The following is a 22,906-nucleotide window of genomic DNA, read 5'->3' on the forward strand; positions in this document are numbered from 1 at the left end:
GGCTGTATGGACCCCCATTTACTGGCGTAGCACTCTGGATGCCTGGCGGGACCCCCCGTTGGCTGATGTACAGTAGCAGTGCCCAATCTGGCAGCTGGACAGGTTGTCCTCGGTTTAGCTCTGCCTCTGCGGCGCTGCTGAAGTGCTATGTTTTCTGAGCCTAGATGACACACATCCACAATGGCTCCCCAGAGGTCGAGCAGGTCCAAGCCTGAGGCACGCATCTTATGTCAGCCTGCCAGAACTCGTGGTGCAGGTTCTTACTGGCCACCTGATTGAGTACTTTTTCCTCTGTCTCAGTTTCAATCTGATTCATCGTCAGTAACAGTAACCAAAGTGGGGACAGGGAGTCAAGTGACCAGGGAGAAAGAAACTCCCATCTCAATGAGGGCTTGGCACCGAACGCCTTTCAGGTTACAGTTCAAGTCCTTATAACTTAGCCTATCTGACCAATGCTCAGTGGGAGGGGAACTGTGCCACCCCTCTGCAGTTTAATGGCGGCGATGGTTCTGCGCATCGGTAGCAGCCATATGACTTTGTCGTTCTTATTTACAAAGCAACTACAAAGGCTGCCCTGCAGTAGCGAGGTGGGGCAGCCTACACTGTGAGACCATCAAACAGATTTTGGCGGGAGTGGGTGCAAAAAGGGTTTTGTAGTGGTAATGGAACTATGTTTAATTTGATCAGCATTTGAAAGACCTCTCATCTGGTTTGACCACCACTCACAATAATGGATGTTCAAGGGGGATAAAGACAGAGCAACAAAGAGGCTGTCTCTCTACAGATGTCCAATTCCACCTTTCCAAAAAGCTAAATAATTTTCTCTTCAGTCTCTTGTTTATCTCTGGTTTAGCTCTGCATAGCCAGACAGGTTGTGTTGTATGTGGAAGCACCTTTTCCTATCTGTCTGTACAGGAACATACCCCAGAAAGGATCCAGTGTAAGCAGAGGGTATACAAACCAGCAAGAAGAATTCAAGATTGTTATTGTGGGAGATGGGGGTTGAGGGAAAACGTCCCTTGTCATGGCTTACACAAAAGGAGACTTTCCAGAGATACGCCAAGTTGCATGGAACACTGTTCATTTAGCTTTTATCAAGGAATCATCCGTCCTTGCGTTTTGCTATTTCTGTCATTTTTCAAAATAGAAGTAGGCTAAAATTAGATTGTTTGGAATGGGAATTTAATTCTGGTTTTGAATTGATTTGTTATTAGATAATTAATAAGGTCACCCAACTGAATTTAAAAATCTCTTCAGTCGAGATCTGGATGACAAAGCAGCACGACAATCATAAGCATGAAGTAGAGAAAGACCAAAACAGATTATTTTGTGCCTGTTTCAGAAGAACATCCCATCTGCTCTTGAAAAGAGTATGTGTTGCCAATGTGAGGTACAGAGGGCAACAGTTTAGTCTATATCTCTATTATACAGCAGTAAAGGACTGAAAATATATACTTTTGAAAATACCTTTCTAAACAGGAATTCTAATTCTGTTGGCATTATGTCACATGTCATTATGTAATGTCATATCATGAATCAAAAACATTTTAAAATGTACAACCTTATTAAAATCCTTACTTTCATGGGACATCAGTAAGTAAGTAAGTAAGTGAGTTAGTACCTAGAGTGGCTTGTTGTCTGTATCAGTTTGAGGTCTTTGGGCAGAAAACGTGATAGAAACTCAATTATTTTTATAAATGATCGGATATTCCTTAATTCTGGTATCAGTTAAACATAGTGATTATACTGATGGTCGCATTCACAAGTGCATATAGGCTACCTGTTTGGAAGTGTGACTTTTTTATTTTGACTTTTAATGTAATTTCAGACAGTTATGAAATCCATCTCTCAAGACGAAGAAACCAAAAGGATATTAATACAAAGTTGTGTGTTGAATGCACTGCCAAGGACATGGAAAATGAAGAAGACAAAAACATCCAGAAAGAGGAGTCTCTGTGCGTTCTTGTAATGTCTATATATGGTTGCTTTTCAGCAACACATTTGTAGCTGGTAGGTCTGCACACATTTCCTGTGTGATATTCATTCCGACTTCCTCAACAATGTTGGTATCATGCTTGAGGTTTCTATGTCAAATAAAACAAAGAGGCATAAAATAAATACTACACACACACACACGTCAGTTATTGAATATTAAAAAACTCAAACTTCAACCCAAATATGTCTTTTATTCAAAGATGCAACACAAATGCTGCTGCACGACCTAAACATGTGAAAAACAAGTCTAGTAGACCACAGATATGCAAACAAAGTGCAACACTATCAAATACAAAGACACTTCAACATGAGACAGAAAACACACTTAAAAGTGTATATTCACACAAGCAGTTAAAACTTATATAATAATATACAGTAGGTCAAATAAATAAGCAGCACAGACTAAGAATGCTAAAATCAAAAGGAACCAAGAAAGAGTGGTCATCAATTCTTAATTCATCAATTGATTTGTCTTTTCTTTTTTAAGAAAGGCACACATGTGGCAGTTCTGAGGAACAAAGGTTCCAAGGGTTTCCAAATGATTACCAATTTCACCAAGAACGGCTCCATCAACTTCCTTCCCCTCCTTTTCATGTTCTCCTGTGCATTGCAAACGGTGAATTGACTGAATTCAATCAAATCACATCTATAATACAAAGTTGACAGCATGAATATCTGCAAGAACACTTCTCACTTCACTCTTCACCTTTGTTACTTCACATACAGTACATAAACAGTCAGTGATTCGGACAACTGTGATAACTACTAAGGGACTTCATGCAAAACGGAGAATATAAAGTTCAAACTACATTCAAGGAATTCAACAATGTGCCACAGGACAATGACAAAAATATACTGTATAGGTTCCATACTTTGTAGTAAGTTACCGCAGAGTATTTGCTCAAGCCTCCAAAATACAAAAAGTAAAAAACAAAACAATGCTTTGGAATATTATTTCCCCATACATCAACACCAAATTAATGGCTCGTATTAATGTTGAGCAGCAAGAATTATGCTGAATCAAATAAATCTCTCATTCACTCCCATTTTCACATTAGTGAAAATAACCTATGTACAAGCTCACAACGCATCGCAATGTTTTGTGTTGTGAGCTTGTAGATCGGCTATTTTCACTGTTTGTGGTAGTGGAACTGACAGATAGGCGTGCGTTCTATCACAATACAAAAACCATGACAGTCACAGGCTCCTTCAACATGCTCAAGATGTGACCACCATGGAATTCAACTGCACAGAACACCATTACTGCCTGAGTTAACATTCAGTTCCTATACTGGTTTAATCACTTTCAACCTGGCATCCCTATTTTGGCATGTCTTTATAGGCAAAAGATTTTCCATACTTTTCAAAAGTAGCAAAAACAGAAATGTGACGGGTGTGAGCTTGTAGATATATATATTTTTTTGCCATTTTCAAAAACATTTAATGTGTGATCAAGGTAAAACAAATACTCACTCACAGTACATTATAACACTCTGCATAATAGCGTTCAATAACCACTGTAGGACTGGGTGATATTGAAAAAATTGAATATTGTTGACCGAATACCTCAATATCAATAATATGATTATATTTTGGGGATAATTATTGGTGCTTTCAAAAGATATTGACACACCAGACATTATTTTAGAAATTACGAATAATGTGAATATGCCAGCCAGGACAGCCTAATAACTTCATAAAACATTATCACTTTACTCTAAAGCACCTTTAAGACCAAGAAGATAAACATTCAAGTTACAGTATATCATGATATAACGATAACCAAAATCCCAGACAATATCCTGTCAAATTACATGATATTGATATATGGCCCAGCTCTACTAAACAGCATATATATTTTCAACACAGAGGAGGAAAATACTGGCGTCCATCAACATTCAAATATTGCTTCCTTGTTTCCATAATTTCCCCAGCAATTTCCACCATAATAATTTTCTCCAGTGTACTGTATTTATTCTCATGGCTTGAGAACAAATAACACAGCATCCTAATTCTGCAAATGATACAGTAAAACTAGAGCAGAGCATCTGCAAGTTGTTCACATAAGTAAAACCTTCAGATCACAGCTGCACTGATCTTCTGGAGTAGAATAGATTGTTACTTCAACCAGGGTATCAGAGTCTATAACACTTAAGTTACAACAATACACCATCATTCTTCCAATAACACTAGGCAATACAGTATATTTAAAACATCAAAAGTGAACATACTGCTAAACCCTGTTTACAATCTGTAGATCATGAATCGAGAGTAATACAATTACAGTCATATGAACAGAAATGTGGTAATTAAATTAACCAGTTTTAGTTGTTTTAAAAACAACACACTATGCTATGTTGGATTGACTAGAACAACATGTTTGAAGTAAAAACAGTAAAAAATAACATTCTCCATCCTGATAATGGGTCTGGGTCAGGCACAATCCACTGTAGCCTTAACACTACAGATGGAAACTATAGACATCTATAAAAACAATTTGTGCTGAAAACATGCAATCATAGCTGTGTGCAGTTCTGCAACAGCATAGACATTTGGCAACGTTGTTTTACTATACAATATTAATCGAAATATGGATGAGTGACTTTAATCCATTAAAACAGGGAAAGCATGTGTTGTTTTTGATTTTTGCATTGGCTATTAAAAAAATAGCAGATATACAAGCTTGTACATCTGCTATTTTTGAACATTTTTGAAAAATCTTTAAAGTTTCAGAACTACTGATTTAGAAGGGATTTGAGGAATCGGCCTCAGGTCTTAATGGGTTAATGGTCAGATATTTGATAGACACCTGAATCAAATCAGTCATGATGGCACTCAAGTAATACCTTCCAATAATCCCTACCACATCAAGACCCGTTTAGTCCATGAGCCAGAGACCCAAAATTGACCAATGATTATCGAAAGAGTGGGCAAAACCATACCTATATTAAATTGTTTATAGGGTCAATATAAGTAAATAAATATATGATAACATTTCCACAGGAGCAGCTTTAAAAATAGTTATCATAATGAAACTTCCCCAGTTGATTACTTACATGAAGACAATAATTTATCGTATTACAAGTTTTCTGAAATTGTATTTTTTAATATGCAAATTAGGCATTTAGTCCATGAGCCAGAGCCCCAAAATTGAGCCAGATATTGAATATTCCCTCGTTAAAAACCTTTGACTCCAACATCTTAACAAAATGAAATAAGAATGTTGACTCTGGCTCTGTCTAATGTTCCAATTCAGGCATATTTTCCTAATGCCTAATTTGCATATTTAAAGGTAGGGTAAGTAATATTTTTTGGTTAAAACAAAAAGTATTTTGTTAAAAGGTTAAAACACTATATTCTGATAGTAATCATTGCTATAGTGTTTTTTCAGTAACAGGAGGTTCCCTGTCTCTCCAGCTCTTTAATAAACAGAAAATACATTTTCCGGTAGGTGTCAAAATCTCAGCCAATCAGGAGAAAGTACCCATTTTTAAGCTTAATTTGTATAGTGTTCCAGTTCCAATTTTGTCTGCTCATTTCTTAGTGTCATCACTTCCAATTTCACTTGTTTAATCTGTATCCTGATTGAGTTCTCTGTCCTGGTTGGATAAAATTGGAAATGAAACTGAAACGAAAATGCATTTTCTGTTTAATAAAGAGGTGGAGAGACAAGGAGACTCCTGTTACTGAACAAACACTCTATAGCAATGAGTACTATCAGAATATAGAGCTATTTAACACTTATTTTAACCAAAGCAAATCACTTACCCTACCTTTAAATATACATTTCAGAAAACTTGTAATACGATAAATCATTGTCTTCATGTAAGTAATCAACTGGGGAAGTTTCATTATGATAACTATTTTTTACATTTTGTAATTTTTCTCACCTGTCATGTACGTATGGGGAAAATAACAAAATGTGTGATAAATATGATAAAGCTGCTCCTGTGGAAAGGTTATCATAAATGTATTTACTTATATTGAACCTATAAACAATTTAATATAGGTATGGTTTTGACCACTCTTTCGATAATGAAATCTTGTCTGGCTCATGGACTAACTCCTGCGGCTGACAACTCTATGGGCTGACCCTACTTGACAAGACACATTCCATCAGGTGCAATGGAATATGACCAAAAATAATAACAATAAATCCTTGTCCAGTTGTGTGCTAACATTAATAATAGCTCCAGCGTCAATGTTTATGTTCACCTTATATAGGTCTAAACCAACCAACTACACAGCTGCCTCATGTGAACTACGGTATTATTTGCATTAATAAAGCAGTAAAAACCTCTTGACAACATAAACATTGTAAATGAGTACAGGTTTGTTTCCTGTTGCAATGTTTTTAAATATCAGTAACTGATAGGGAATATACAGGAACAAGCTGTTGAAATTCCTATCCGACTACTATTACTACACTACTATAAAAACCCATTACATTTGCATGATATTGCACACGCATGAAGTGCCTGTCAGACTTATATAACAGTTCTGCATTGAACATACATTTTAAAATGTTACGCTTAACTGTAACTTTACTACTCAAGGTTAACTGATTTACCTTGGCATCAGTGGCAGGTCTATTTGCATTAAAAAACAATGTAGAAGGGACAACGAACATGCAATATCCAAAGGTGGATAGACACATTTTGTAACAAAATAATATAATCTTTTTACTTTGTATCTACAATAAAATGCATTTGAGCACAGTTCACATCCTCTTCAACAGAACTTTTGACCATAAAGCTACTGTTGAGAGTCAGCTGACATCCTCATCAGGGATAATGGACTGACGACTGCAGGTCATCATTCTCAGACCTGTGGTCTAACTGGGTCTGAAGCCGAATAACCGATTCCAGCTCTCGGATCTGACGGTCTGTTTTGTGACTCACGAGCGTGCGGTAGAAGTGAACAGCGAAGACAATGAATACTAATCCAAAGGGTACCATGATGGCCGTTGAAGCAATGGCTGCCGCCTCACCAGAACTGATTGTGGCATTTTTCTCATGAGGGGGTTTGAGAGGCAAGAACTTGACCCAGCACAACAGAACCACCTCCGTGAGGAAGAGAAGGGTGCCAATGACTGTGGAGAAAGCCCAAGCCAGTTCTATGTGACGGTGCATGCGCTCGTGGGGAGATTCGTTGACAGAATTCAGATTGTGAACATTGCTGACGGCCTCCAGATTAGGAAGAATACAGGTGCTGATCATAAGGGCGAAGAGATGCACTGCAACCAGAATAGTGGTACAGGCACTAAACGCTATCAGCAAACCCGGGGGATACTCATGATCTGTCTCCAGTTGTACCTCCACCATGGCAACCTGAGACAAATAGAAAGGACATTTTCCCAAATGTATAAGGCATCATTTTCATGTGAGCAGTAACAGAATGGTACATATTATGTGACACCCATGTTTAGGCAATATTTCACACACACACACACACACACACACACACACACACACACACACACACACACACACACACACACACACACACACACACACACACACACACACACACAACTTGCCAGACTCATACACACCAGTTGCCACAGACTCAACTGAATATGCCTAGTCTATTTTTAAGAGTAGCTGGTATTCTTCATATAGAGAATAGCTCTATTTGGGATGAACAAGACTAGCAGTGTCATACCTAATATTCTATTAATATCCTAATAGATTACTATGGAGCGCTTTTAGTGTTATCCTTTTAGCACCATAGTATAATCGTACCACTGTACCATTTTCAAAATGTTAATAAAGTATTCAATCAATCAATCAAACAACACTAAATTGACTAGCCCTGATTATCCGCATCTCATCATCATGGCCATAATCATACATTATGCGTCATCTGTTGATTTTTCTTTTTTATATACGAAATTGTGGGCAAGCCTTCAAGTAATTCTGATCAGATTAGACAGGTGATCATCAACCCCCCCCCCTTTACCCCAACCCCACTTTTGCCCCCTACTCTCTGTACATACAGTGTTTTATATTTGTGATGATATTGAATTTTAGTGTTATGTTGATGAATTGAACCCAATGGAAATACGACCGCAAGGTCTTTCTTGGTGTTATCATTTTAGACCAAGTGTTTGACTGTACGCGTGCTGTTTTGCATTTCTGTCAAATAAAATATTCAATCAATCAAGTGTAGGTAGCTATGCAAAATATTTAACATGTTACAAAAATGATCATCGGGATCTTCAAAGTTTTACTCACCATGGCGAAACCAGATAAAAGAGCTGAAGTCCTGCTGGTGGCTTTTAACTTCGCTCGGCTCAAGTAAAGTTTTCTCCATGACAGTGCCTGTAAGGAGTGCTCGTTCAAACTCATTCCGATAGTAAATGTTTTACTTTTCGCAGTTACTTTACGGTTTCAAGTACAATATTCGACGCGAACGTCGATGAGCACCGCACTTTGGATATGAGATTCGCTACGGTGTTGCATGGAACAAACAACGCAAGACACACGAAAATCTGTCTCTTGCCAAGAAACTTTCGGTGCAACAGCTGACTGTCAACCCCCTACCAGGAAACTAAACATACTACATTACCCATAGTGCACTGCTCTGGCACAGCGTTGTCAGATTCTGTGAAAGAAATAAGCAACCAAGTCTATGAAAACAAAGCCCAAAAGAAGCGGTCACCTGAGCGCTCTAACCCGCTATTTGAAAATAGCCGATCTACAAGCCCACAACGTGTCCCAATGCGAAGCGTTGTGAGCTTGTAGATCGGCTATTTTCAAAAATTTATTTTGGGGGGAAAAAGTGAACATTTTGTAATATTTTCAAATCCACAAAATGTGTGAGAAAAACTGGTTTAAACAACATTAGGAAACAAATAAGCAACTACTACGTGCCCAAAAAACCGCAACCCGCAACTACCAATATTTACAAGCAACTTTACAGAAAAACAAGTCCAAAGTCGCTTATAATACGCGGACATGGCAACACTGCAGGAAACAAAACATACATTACCCACAGTGCAATGCTCTGGCGTCACCAGGCTTGTTCCGCAGTACCAGTGGAAAGCCCGGGTTTCTTTTCACTGCTCAAAGCTCAGATCCGGTCTAAAGCCCGCCTACTGAATTCGGTAATTTGCAACGCGCACATGCATGCAGACACACAGCTTGTTTCCTTATCCGCTCTACACCGGATCTGTAACCTACAAAGTGAATTAATCTCAGACTGTCTTAATTACGGCTGTGTAGGTTGCTTTTTTGTGACCCTCACGGAGCGCACAATGTAGTGATCTGTCACCGTCTCAGCAACAACAACAGTCCGCCACATTGCGCCAATTTAAGCGTAAGTATTCAGCCCACGTTTTTCAACAAAATAGGTATTTTATAGTCGGACAGTTCCCCCCCCCCTCTCATATTCCAAGGGATTAAAGCTTAAATGAACTGTGATACTGACTGTGCACAGTCATTCGGGAGGAACATGGTCACATGGGGGTTTATTAAGAGTGGTCAACATGCCAAAATGGTTCCTTCCGAATTCCAAGACAAGCGTTTTTTATACAAAACGTTATAATACGATATACTATATTCTATATTATTGGAAAGGTATGCGTTTCTACAGCTATAGTCTAGTTAGTAGTACACACTATTAGCTTAGCTAGTTAGCTATTCCCTCCCAGTGCCAGCCAGCAGGTTAGGTGAGGTTGTGATGATGTCAGACATCATCAGCATCACATATTATCAGATGATAACCTTAGTATTTAAATACTTTCGCCTCTATTGCATATTGAATTACCGAATTCAACTAGTATTTTTTAATGTATTCATGTTTTTCATTATAAACTCTTATTTGTTTTAGGCTACTCAAAATGTTATTCCCGTATCACTTGAAAGCTGATTGAAAACCAGTTAATTAATATTCAGTAGTGACAAGACTTACTTTCTTACTTATGTTATTTGCTTCTAAAGTTCACTATCACCAGCCAAGTTTACAACAACACCTGTCTCTTTGCTCCTAATAGCCATCCCATTCCCAAGTGGCAGCTGCAGAAAACAGCCAAGTCATGCGAGGTTTACCATGTTCACATTTGATTTGAAATGCCTATTGTACTTTAAGTGCACAATACATTAACAGGGAGGCAATATAATCAGTCTTTATCAGTCAGAAACTAGCTGCATATTCAAAGGTGTATAATAGTGTACCTGTCCTGAAATATACTCCTGCACTAGCCATAGATGTATTTTATCAAGTCTGACTTTTGCTTTCATATCTATGATATACGAAAGCAAAAGTCAGACTCGATAAAATACATCTATGATAATCTTGATCCAAGGCTATTCCTGCACAGTTAACATATTGGGTTATCAGGTTGGGTTATCAGGTTATCTTATCTCATTTTCACTACAATAATTGCATAGTGTTGCATAGAGAAGCAGATAGATGCTTAATGCTGACATTTACACAATGCTTATTCTAAGGTGTATTTATGTCTCATCATCTATTAGTACGTAAATGGATTTTTTTCTCTCTTCCCTCATCTGACAAGTTACTAGTTGTTTTGTTGTGGTTGACATGCCCCTTTCAGATAATGCTTTGAACTCAACAGGGACAAACAAACTGTATTATGTCAGGACAAGTTGGACAACTATTTGAACCATGCATACAAAATCTCATGGGAATTCAAGAGGACTGAAAAGTGATAGTACTTGTAATTGTTAAGTAATTAACTGTAATGATAATACCAGGAAAAATGCATTTTATTGCATAACTGCATAACTTTATTGCATAACTGTGGGATGAATGTCATAAAGCATCATCCTGTGAGTAACCATCATAGCCGAGGGGCATGGTGGGTATTAAAAACAAAGCAATCACACCCAGAGAAACTGATGGACTTCCTGATCATCATTATTGTTTGTCACAGGATTACAGCAAAAAGTGGGAGACAGAATTTGAACTTACAATACTAACTTTTTTTAATAATAATAATAATAATAATACAAAATATATATATATAAACATTATTATAAACATTTATTTTTACTGTTCCTGTGACGTGTGACATTGCTGAGCTATTCCTGACTCTATTTGTTGCCTAGCCCTGCTCTGTTGTCCCACCCATAGTCATCAGTGATCCCTCCCCTCTCTGCTTCTGGGCGCCCCCTTTGTAGGCCACCTTGTAACCGAAAGCCATCTGCCTCACCATTGGCTTGGCCTGCCCCCTTCTTTGCCTGACCTTCCCTACGACGACGCATAGAGGCATATTCATGAGGTTTGCCTGACGCCTTGTTGTGTGTGTCTGTGTGCAGCTGCTGTTGTGTGTGTGTGTGTGTGTGTGTGTGTGTGTGTGTGTTTGTGTAGAAGGGAGGGGAGAAGGGAGAGGGGGGCGGCCCAGAGCCACAGCAGAGGAGGAAACGAGCAGAGCAAGAGCAGCAAGGAGCTTGGAGGCTTCAGCCATGTCAGTTTTCTGTGCCGTGGACAAATGATGAGAGAAGAGAGGAGTAACCATGGCCTTGTCACTGAGTGGAGACGAAGAGGATTATGATTCAGAATCGGAACAGGTCGGTGCTTGCTGATCTTTCTGCTTTTGTGTTTTTCACTGGACACACTGTTGTTATGTATTTGTGAAGCGTGTGCGATGAATCACTAATCCTTTTTTGAGAAGAATGCTGTTTTGTTCCCTAATCACCTTCTGTCTTTGCCTCTCTGCCCTTATCTACTCTAGTAGCAAAGAACAGAGACAGCACAGTCACACAGTGTGTCTGAGAAAAGCCTATTACCTTTATTCTCCCGGTTGTTTTGGTGTCACCTATCATGTATTGTTTTGAATGGAATGCCCAAGTTGGTCATTGGAGGGAATTTCTTGCTCTCTATGCATCCCTTGCCCTACATCGGTGGATCCAATATCTATAATTTGTTATGTTAGCCTCGCATAGACCCATTTCTTATTGAATTAAAATGTGGCAGACAACGCAGTTTATCTGAACAGTGTAGCTTGAAGAAACCTTGCGCAGCCTCCACTACTACATATAAACATTACACTTCTTCCTTCCTCGTAAAAGCTCTGATTTGTCTGTACCCTTCACACACACACACACACACTCTCTCTACGTGTTCCGAGAGGCTGTTTTTACCTATTTTCATTTTCCCTCACTTCTCAAACTTCCCTACTCTGTGCCTTTAAGAAGGCTTTAGGCGATGTTGTTCAGCAGGAACTGGGGAGGGGGATGGGGGAGAGGGAACAATGAGGAGGCTCTTACAGCACTTTACCGCTCCTGCCTGTTGGACTACTTTTACAGGCCTCTCCACAGGGCTCCCAATGCCCACTTGACCAGCCAGGTTTTCAGAAACCTTTTGATTTGTGTAGACTTGTGAAGCACGGCATTAGCTCGGCTCTCTCTTGGCAGTTTATAGACAGATACTTGCCCTGTGCTTGAATAAACAGTTGAGGAAACTACTTGTTGTGCTTAAACAAGTACAATGCTCCAACATTACCCACAGTCGTGGAGGGGGGGGGGGTACTATTCCGAGCTCGTCTTCTCTGCACAGTGATTGAGATGTTAAACATTTCCCTCTCTTTTGTGCAGCCAGTGTGGCAACAAGGTCCACTGGAGTCAAGCAGCCTTGTGACTTCCTCCCACTGAAATCCACGCTGAGTCTGAGTCAGAGGGCTGTACTCATATATTTGGGCCATGTTTTTGTTCATGGGGCCTAGGCAGCAAACCAATCGCGAATTCTTGACACATTACTCAACAAGTTACAGTAAATGCTGGTCAACTGATCTTTGCTTTTATAGGCTACCTGCACCGAAGAGGTCAGGATTGTTCTTGTAAACGGCAATTATTTGATGCCGTAATCTGTTGTAATCAGATTATGTCAGTGTTTTGAACAAAGGGTCCATTAAAACGGCAACAAAATCTCAGTCTTTGGAGAATGAAACATTTAAGAAATAATAATAATAAGATACATGGCTTCTGTCAAATAAGTGCATGTAATAGCATTCAGACAAGTGGTTGAAAAGGTTGGCAGTGAGTGAAGTCTTTCGTAGATAAACATTCACTTCTGTGGGTTGTGAACATTTTTGGCTTTTAATGTTAGAACTGAATTCCAATAGAATGATCTCTCAAGATGCGTCATTGTGTGAGCTACATGATGGTGCACGTTGTTTGCTTCTATAAATGTCTATTTTAACAAGTCATAGCAGCTTTTTATCCCTCTTTTGCTCCTGAAATCTGTATCACAACAATCATCCGTTTAAAGGTCCCCTACCAATAGGTTCCGAATAGCAACAGTTTCAGACAAATCCTGGAATGAGATGACGTAAACACAGTTGAACATGGTGTTATGTTGTTACAGTAAGTCATAGGTCCTGTAACTCCTTCCTCTTATGTCTTCCTGATATTATGCCCGCCACAGTTGATCAGATTGTACAGAAAATGTAAGATAATTTTTTACCCCAACTCATCTGCTTTAACTTTGAAAACAACCTCTTGTTATGGTTCCAAGGTTAAGGTAATGAGTTTGAGGTTGGCCAAAGTTGAGACATGGGGACAGGTTATCAACATCTCTCTCTTTCTCTCTCTGTCCAAAAGTTCTCCTGATGAAGCAATTCTGTGAAGGAGGTGTTCTGCTAAACGTGAAGGAACATGTTGTTCTTTATAACTCACTAGTGATTTTAAGCTTTGCCCAAATTCTGTGGCTTTTCAGGAGTTATTTCGTTATTATTACACATATCCGTTCCTCATGGAATGTCCTGGTATATTACATAATGACTGTGAGAGAGTGTTACAGAGGAGAGGAGTGGACTGCTGTGAATAAATCATTTTATTTAAACCATCATGCTATACTATTGATGGATATTTCCATGATGGATTGCTTGATTTAAAATATAGCTTCATCTTGGAAATGCTCAAGAAGGCACAGGTAGCCATGCTGCAGCAATCTTGTTCTCCAAATAGGGTAGCCTATTTTGTTTTGGATTTATATAACTAACAAAGAGTCATGTCATAATTTGTTTTGCACTTACTGTAAAATTTGCAAAAATGTATCCATATATACGGCTGACAGAAATCTCCTCTATGACCAATGCCAGGCTTTTGAGTATTGTCTGAAGGGATAAAATGAGGACAGCATGTTAAAGATAGTCAGAGAGGTTTCTCTGTTGAAAGTCATCAGATTCTGCACTAGCTTCACTTCTTTACAGGTCCTATGATTCAGAAACAATTACTACAGATTATCCTGGAATGCTGTGGTGCATTTCCATCTTATTAGCTTCTCTCCCTGTTTTGCAATGAGACTTGTTCATATTAAGCATGGTTTCACTCAAAGGACAACCCTTAACTCAGATTCAGTCATTTAACGGAGTCATAGCATTTGATAATTATGGAAGACTTAAAGAAGGTAGGATTTTAACTAAACAAGACACTGTATTTACCATATCTTTCAGTGTACTTTGAATGTACCATCTTCTCTCCATGAGAAAATAACAAATAATGAAATGATAAAATACTCACACATTACTTGACCCCCGTCTATAGACCTATTTCCCCCCCATCTCTTTTCATTACCCTCTTCAAATTGTTGCCACAAGCAAAGCAAGCGTGTTGCCAAGGTAACCTTCGTTTCTGCAGCAGGAACCAGATTAATGGTTTATGAAATGTCTTACATTGGTGGATTTATTATTCTTGCATAGAAGCTGGCAAGAGAATTGAAATTAATTTGAAAAGCTCATTGATGTGGTGGACTCTGTGGATATGTTGTCATTGAACTGAAGTTGATTGGTATGGCGTTGTCAGAGACTTGACGTTTGCTTTGCACAGCTTCAAAGGTTTACTTTCAGAGGTGATGTCTAAATACATCCTTGATTCTCTAAACGGGAACATCTTAACATCGCATCTACTGCTATATTGCATATAGTTCAATCACTGTTGAATTATGTTTGTGTATATTTCACAAGCATGCATACGTACATGTACACATTCAACCTGAGAGCACAAACTCAACTAGGATCGGTGCCACTGGAGGTGTAACAGATATTTGTCCTGCTCAATGACACATAGGATGGACACATTTGCTGTTGCAGGGATCAAACATGCAACCTTCTGTCTCTTTGATCACCAGCATTTCACCAAGTCTTTCTCTGATTTCCTCTCTTCAGCAGCGGGCGGCCAACCGGCCCAAGCCCAAGATGGGGGTGTCGGCAGCGGTCAAACTGCCGTCCAATCGCAGCTCGTCGGGCGCCCGGCGCAGGAGGACGCGTTGCCGAAAGTGTGAGGCGTGCCTGCGGACGGAGTGCGGCGAATGTCACTTCTGCAAAGACATGAAGAAGTTTGGGGGGCCGGGCCGCATGAAGCAGTCCTGCATCATGAGACAGTGCATTGCGGTTAGTCTGCAAAAAACATATTACATTATTAATATTATCATATTGCATGTAATGTTTTGCCGACTTATTTGCTTGTGTTGTACAAAACATTCAGAATAGAACAGAACGGAACTCTATAGACTAGCAGATCACAAAATTCATAAACTCGGAAGATGTACCAGAGTTTAGATTGTACGTAATGCATCCAATTAAAACCAAGTTGCACTTCAACAGTTCATGTTATTAAAGATGAAACATAATTGATGAAAATATTTAACCTTTTAATATATTTGTATGCTTTGTGAGGTATTTAGTTTTTCTTGACAAAACATACATTTGCTCTTTGCAGCCAGTCCTGCCCCATACAGCTGTGTGTGTGGTGTGTAAAGAGGCAGGCAAGGAGGAAACTCTAGAGGAAGAGGAAGACAAGTTCAACTTCATGCTGATGGAGTGCTCCATTTGCAATGAGATAGTCCACCCCAACTGCCTCAAGGTAAGGAAAGGACAAACCAGGCGGAGCGAGCAGCACTTCACCTGAGTCAGGTGACTCACGTGGCTGACTCATGTGTGCTACGGGAATGTGCTTTGAGTGCCATTTTACCTTCTTCTTAATTTACATGACTCAGTGGTTTGGACTGTGGTGGTGAAATACGATTTGATGAGGCATCAAGTGTTTACTTCCTGTTTATGTTGCACTGAAACCACTCATTTCTCTACCCTCATTCAGCATCTAGCATTAGTCCTGGATAACTCTTCGGGTAGTATATGGCATGGCACCAATACTGGCAGAGTTGGTTTGCTACCCATATAAAACCATAATGCCATAATAGTCCTGTGTGACATTTGGGATGAAGGCATCCACTAAATGGCACGTTTAACATGACTCATATTTGCTGGAAAGGATATGCCCGGGCCAGAGGAAATCGTATGATACTACTGTAAGTAGGCCATAATAGTTACAGTCCAATGGCATTTCACGAACCAAATGCAAAGCAAAATGTAAAGCAGTACACACCCTGTTGGTAACTATTCTGTCAAAAATGTAGCAAGTTGTTACTGGTTTAGTAGTCTTGGTAGGCTTGGCCAAACCAGTTTTTAGACTTCCACAGTGTCATGTAGCACATAACAGCTTCAGTACTGTATATCACATCCTGTTTTTGTGTTAATACACACAACAGCAGTCATACAGCAGGATTTCAGTGAACACTGTTCAGACCTGTGGTTTGCAGTAGCTTATAGAGGATGTCAAATTTGATCAGCCTCATTGTGGTTTGCAGCAGCTTTTAGAGGGAGTGTGAGAGAAAAACAGACACCAAAGTCTGGTTCTTCCTTCATTTGTCTGTTGTGCTCAAATGCATGCAATCTTTCGGATCGTGTAAAAGTAACCGCTTAAAAATCTATCAACATCTCCTTTGTTAGAAAGTAATTGAAGCAAGCTGCACCAATAACGGCTATCTCTGAAAGCTAATCTCACATTTGACAAAAAGAACCTGGATTATCCTCAGGAGAGGAAAAATCGTCTGTGTTCTGGACAGATCACTCAAAAGTTGAAGTTTTGACTGACGTGCCCTGTTGCAGTGCACACATGTCATTGTATAATAAGTTGGTTTATACTTGGCACATACTGTTCAGTGAGTTATTACTGAGGGGGGATGTGTTAAACTGACATAACAGCTACTTTCATTTCCCCTTTTATAGTGTTCTTTGGTAAAAAGAAGAAGAAGTTCTCTTATGTCCAATTGTTTCTCACATTAGTCACACATTTCGTTGGTGTTTCAGGTAAACGATGCTTCGGGCGTGGTGAACGATGAACTTCCTAACTGTTGGGAATGTCCAAAGTGTAACCATGCTGGGAAAACAGGAAAAGTGAGTACCAATATAAATGTGTTAAGAACTGCAGCATTTACATTATGTGATAGCTTAATGCTTCAATGTCTTGAATTTGCGTCTCTGAGATTAATGCTTCAATGTCTTGAATTTGCGTGTCTGAGATTAAGATATTTTCACTCGTGATGCAATAGTGTTGCAGCACATTTGGTGGTCTAATAAGCAAACGACAACAACAGCAGCAGCACAGGAACAACAATGAATTGATCCTAAAACCCTCAGAGTTAATTTAATGTAATTTGTACACTCAGATTTAAAATAACACTGATTTTACTGTGTATAAAGTTGTGATTGTGTAAATGATGTATTTATTGTGTATTTCATCTCAAAGCTTGTCAGGTGTTTGCCACTTCCTGTTTACATTCTAGTCACTTCTATCATATGAATCTTCTCTCTCCGTCAGTCACAAAGGCAGGAAACTGTGTATAGTATATCAGCGTTTTTGGGCATACAGAGCTCAGTTGATCAAACCTAGGGTGGCATTGTAGCTCATCGAGTTATGATAGGCTGAAGGTATAAAGTTGTCTTCCCCCTATTTTGTCCCTTTTGGCATGTAAGCAAAAAAGAGGTCCAGGGTTCAAGTACGCCTCCAACCTCCCTGGCTCCCTGCTGAGGGAGCAGAAGCCTGTGAAGGAGGAGGGTGACATGCCATCCACAGCCAAGAGGAGACCAGACAGAGAGGAGACCCCTAGGTACAGACCTGAAGAAACCTTCCACAGACAGCCACCGCTGCTGTCCCCCAGCGGCTTACCGAGACCCAGGCCTGAGGACAAACTGAGGAAGAAACGAAAGCTCTTTGATGATGACGAGGAGGAGGATTTCAGTGTGAGGAAAAAGGTCTGGGTTATTTTTATTGGTCTTTAGTTATTATTGATGGGTTTTGTTGTTTGTACAGCTCTGCAACTGATGTGACATGTTGTGCTACACATGTGAAGGTTATTATGTCATATTTTACAGCTCTAAGCAAATTAGGATTGTATTAAACGAGGATTGTATTAAACGACGATAAACCCAATATTGCACCTGTATGGACCGCTTGGGTTATCCTCTTTGTCTCTGTCAAGGATAACCCAAGCTGTCCATGCACATGCAGGTGCAATATTGGGGAGTTTATTGTCGTCTAATACAATCAGATAGGACTTTTCTGTTTTTGTATTGCAACTTTGATGCAGATAGCATGTAAGTTGCTTGCGGCTAACCAGCATGTCAAAATAATTGCATTTGCATTGAGTTTTATAAGCAATGTTTAAGCGTTCCATTTGTTTTTGTTTTTATTTTATGCTACAGGAGAGGTCAGACGATTCTTTCTTTCCCAAACTCCTGCATCAAATCAAGACGGAAGAGGACTACGACGAAGAAGAGGACGAGGAAGAACGGGAGGCTGACTTCAGGCGCGGCTTAGAGCGAAGTGGGCGCCTGGGTGAGGCTGAGGAAGACACGGAAGATAGGGACTTCAAGACAGAATTCTTAAATCCTGCCCTTAAGACGCCTGTCGCGGACAGCGACCATTCTCTCTGCAGCTCTCCGCAGGCCGGCCCCAGCAGTGAGGGTGGCAGCGAGACCCAGGAGAAAGGCCCTCGACCCAAAGCTCGCCGCAAGCGGCGCCTACCCAACAAGGAACTGAGCAAAGAACTGAGCAAAGCACTAAACCAGGAGATCCAGAATACAGAGGCCTGCCTGGCCAACGAAAACCGGCAGCCCCTCAAGGGGGAGCCCGAGAGCGAGAACGAGGAGCCCAAGAGATCTGTGTTCCGCCACGGCAACGAGCTGGGGGATCAGAGGCCCCACCTCAGGACCAAGGAGATGAACGGAACCCCGTGGGAGCTCCGCCACTTCTATCCCAGTCAGATCACCCCGCTGGGATTCAACAGGAGCTCCCCGACCACTCGTCCAGTGCCGCCACGCTCTCCGCCCAAGTGTGTCCAAATGGAGCGCCATGTCATCCGGCCGCCCCCAATCAGCCCGCCACCTGACAGACTGCCCCTGAGAGATGGGAAGACCCATGTCTTACAGCGGGAGTTGTGGATGAAGGTGTTTGGCTATCTCACACACAAGGAGATGTGTGTCTGCATGAGAGTTAGCAAGACCTGGAACAGATGGTAAATGCACGGCACAAGTACAGGGGTTTGCATTGACTTTTGTAATGATTACATTTTGAAAAACCATCCTTTTAATATAAAAAAAATCTAACCAGCCGAAATACTGATATACTGGCGTGTTTCCTATTTAATGTTTATTCTGCTGTGAAAACTTAGAAATAATTGTTCTTCACCATTTAAATATCTGTGACAGGGCATTATAGACTACATAAAAGATTAAGGCTCATACTAATCCCAAACTTAAATGCATAGCAAACTTTAGCAAATACTGAGTTGTTTGTTGATTTGTTTTGGCAGGTGCTGTGACAAGAGACTTTGGGTGGAGATCGATCTGAACCGGTGCACTTCTGTCACTCCACTCATGCTCAGCGGCATCATCCGTCGACAGCCAGTCTCCTTGGACCTCAGCTGGACTAATATCTCTAAGAAACAGCTAAGCTGGCTCATTAACAGATTGCCAGGTATGTGAGCCACAGCCAGGTGCATGACTGGCTACTCTAAAATTCTCCACCATTTACCCATAGTGTCCCATTCAATGCATTGATAGCATCCGAATGGGGTGGTTGTTGGTTGACTAGGGTTCATGCCACTTAACTCTGACCTTGAACTTTACTCTGGATAGGATTGTCTGCTACTGTAAATGCCTAAATTGTAAATGGCAAACTCTGAACACTTTGTTGATGTGTGTGCATTTAGCATTAATAAAATGCTACTCTACCACAAGAAATAATATTATAAATTGGCTCTACATATTATGGACTCAGAAGAGCTTGTATCTTAGTTTTTGATATAAAACTGATACTTCCCATGTTTGATTCCCAGTTTTATACCAGTGTGTTGTGTTTTATCTTCCAGGTCTGCGTGTCCTTAAGCTCTCAGGCTGCTCCTGGGTGGCTGTCTCCGCTCTCTGCACATCCAGCTGCCCACTCTTGCGCACCTTGGACGTGCAGTGGGTGGAGGGACTCAAAGATGCTCAGATGAGGGACCTTCTCTCACCACCCACAGACAACAGACCTGGTAGCACTTCAGTTTTGCTGTGTTGGACTTTTGGATAAATGTGTCAAGTGAATGGACCATGCTGTCTTATATCGTCTGCTAAAAGAATTTATTAATCAGACCAATTGAGAATATATTGGAGCACCCCCTACTGGATGTAATTAAATTAACCATGATTTATTTTTGGTGTGATTACTCAATGGTTAAACAAATGGACAGATTAAAATGTTCATTTAGCAAAATAGATCCCTAGTTGTACAAAATGTTTTTTTTTAATGAAAGCTAATTTTGTTATTGGTTGCTGAAATTTGCTTACAAAACTAGTTATGTGAACAAAACCACCTGCTGCTGTTAAAAATGTCAACTTAAAAGAAAGTGACATTATAGATGTTTAATCAGTTTCACTATAATGATTTGCCACAATCGTGCAGAACTATATGTAATTTGGGAATGATTCTCTCTGTCCAACCTAAGGCCAATTGGACAACCGCAGTAAGCTTCGGAACGTGGTGGACCTTCGTCTGGCCGGGCTGGACATCACGGACACATCCCTGCGGCTTATCTGTCGACAGATGCCCTCCCTGTCCAAACTGGACCTGAGCTACTGCAACCACATCAACGACCAGTCTGTCAACCTCCTGACAGCTGCAGGGACCACAACCAGGGATTCCCTCACAGAGATCAACCTGTCGGGTGAGACAGGGCCTCATGATCATTTTGTGTTTTCTTTTGCCAGCCAATGGCTGCTGTGAACTGTTTCGTGCTCATATCTAATACAATTTGGGAGCCCCTTTAAAATCATCAGAAGCCCTTCTGCTAGACATGTATGTGTTGTTTACAGCAGTGACAAAAGTGTGACTAATGCAAATCATTGCTCTAGTAGTGTATTGAGCTCACATTTGATATTCCTGTAAAGTGAATGAAAAAAAAAAGAATTGTCCTACCTTGAAAGCAGCTAATGAGCATTCTGGAGCCGAGCATCATCGATGTATATCACACTTTTATAGTGAGCAAATTTCCAACATAAGTTCCTGGCTAAGTGCTAATATTAGATTCTTCTTTCTCTCTTTCCCTTCAGTTTGTAACAGGGTCACAGACCACTCCCTTACCTTCTTCAAGCGCTGTGGAAGCATCTGTCAAATTGACCTTCGGTATTGTAAACAGGTGAGCAAGATGGCCTGTGAGAGGTTCATTGCAGAGATGTCAGTGAGTGTGCAGTTTGGATTGAAAGAAGACAAATTGCTCCAAAAGGTCAGCTAGTCCCCAACATGCGAGAAAGACGACCTTTGCACTACATGGAACAAATTAAGACTTTTTGTTTTAACTCCTCTGTGATAGATCTGACTCAATGTCACACTAAGCGAGTTACAAGGAGAGACAGGGAATGTCACTGCTCTACCACATGTCTTTCTGGATGCTGCAATCCGCAGCAACTGACTCATCAATTGAAAGGGGATCGTTCTCTGAACATTGAAGCAGGAAGGCGAACAACAAAGCATGCGTGTATTTGTGTTTATGATTGTACTTTTACAAAGACCTGTGCTTGTAGAATGACTTAAACTTTGTCGGTTTATCTGTTTCTGGAAAAAGAAAATATTTTTGTACAAGTATCATTTCATGGGTTTACAGTGTCCTTTCACACTTCCTCTGGAGAACAATTTGTTAATAAGCATTTTTTCCAGATAGGCATCACAGCAAGTGTTGAGTATCATCCTATTTATCAATTTGCCTTTATACAGCTGTGTACAAATGTCAATTGTGTGCCAAAACCAATTTAATGTAACCTCAGTTGCAGATGGATGATGGATATATGTAATAAATATCTGAACAAATATCATAAATAGAAATGAAATATCCAGAATTTTATTTCAAAAACTATAATGAAAATAAATAGTAAAATATGATTTTCATATTTCTCGATGACACCCTTTTTTTTATTTACCCTTTTATTATTTTACACCTTTTGTTTGTGAAATGAGTGGTGTGTTTGAGAACTTTTTCTAAGAACTCCAACATTAACTTATTGATGTTTCATTTTGTATTTATTCAATTAAGCTATTTAGTAATGAATATTTGACATGGGTATCGTGTCAAACAAACCTGGGTCAAATATTTGCTAATACTTAACGTTGGTGGTTTGCTTTAGCTCACTGCAGTGCCAAATGGGTGGGTTTTGCCACATAGGGCAAAAACAATGACTGCCAGGAAGCTTGGAACAATTACAGGAAAACATTTGAAGTTCATTTACTATGACTGACAGCCTACGCTACCTGACTTGTGTTATCCTGATGTGGTAAACCCCACCCCATCTGGCTATCTGTATATTTTAAACAGACACCAAGAACCTAATGCAAATATGTTTGCTTCTGTTCAAATAATACCACAATAGATGTTATTTGTGTATATTTTGGCCCCTTGGGGGCACGTGTTGTGCTGTAATAGCCCTGATATCACCTCAGGTGAATGTGGTAACCTTGTTTATATTTGTAAATCTAAAACCAAGTGCTGGTATTATGTCATTAAAAATCTATTTCCTTTGTAACGCATTGAGTATTTTATGAGAAATGGCTCCCTTTCTGAATGTTAATGTAAT

At 40.0% G+C, this 22,906-nt stretch overlaps 2 protein-coding genes across 6 annotated transcripts; one reads left to right on the forward strand and one right to left on the reverse strand.

Annotated features, from left to right (window-relative positions):
- Positions 1-2,166: 2,166 nt before the first annotated feature.
- Positions 2,167-8,527, reverse strand: orai1a (ORAI calcium release-activated calcium modulator 1a). The gene is made up of 2 exons (XM_080432337.1): positions 8,232-8,527; positions 2,167-7,325 (listed from the first exon to the last, which is right to left on the reverse strand). The coding sequence occupies exons 1-2, from the start codon at positions 8,343-8,345 to the stop codon at positions 6,780-6,782; spliced, it is 660 nt and encodes a 219-aa protein (XP_080288463.1). The 5' UTR covers positions 8,346-8,527; the 3' UTR covers positions 2,167-6,779.
- Positions 8,528-9,261: 734 nt separating this feature from the next.
- On the forward strand, positions 9,262-22,855 carry kdm2ba (lysine (K)-specific demethylase 2Ba). Of its 5 annotated transcripts, XM_080433339.1 has the most exons (12): positions 9,263-9,315; positions 11,142-11,531; positions 15,128-15,352; positions 15,681-15,824; positions 17,111-17,197; positions 17,768-18,055; positions 18,506-19,317; positions 19,615-19,778; positions 20,173-20,334; positions 20,788-21,006; positions 21,392-21,477; positions 21,652-22,855. In XM_080433339.1, the coding sequence occupies exons 2-12, from the start codon at positions 11,478-11,480 to the stop codon at positions 21,655-21,657; spliced, it is 2,247 nt and encodes a 748-aa protein (XP_080289465.1). In that variant the 5' UTR covers positions 9,263-9,315; positions 11,142-11,477; the 3' UTR covers positions 21,658-22,855. The 5 variants fall into 5 exon arrangements, with proteins under 5 accessions (XP_080289464.1, XP_080289463.1, XP_080289465.1 ...); XM_080433338.1 differs by having other exon boundaries at positions 9,262-9,315; positions 17,777-18,055; positions 21,392-22,855; XM_080433337.1 differs by having other exon boundaries at positions 9,262-9,315; positions 15,131-15,352; positions 21,392-22,855.
- Positions 22,856-22,906: the final 51 nt, after the last annotated feature.

Source organism: Gymnoscopelus braueri, assembly GCF_963280865.1.
Source record: "Gymnoscopelus braueri genome assembly, chromosome: 7".
Lineage (NCBI taxonomy): Eukaryota > Metazoa > Chordata > Actinopteri > Myctophiformes > Myctophidae > Gymnoscopelus > Gymnoscopelus braueri.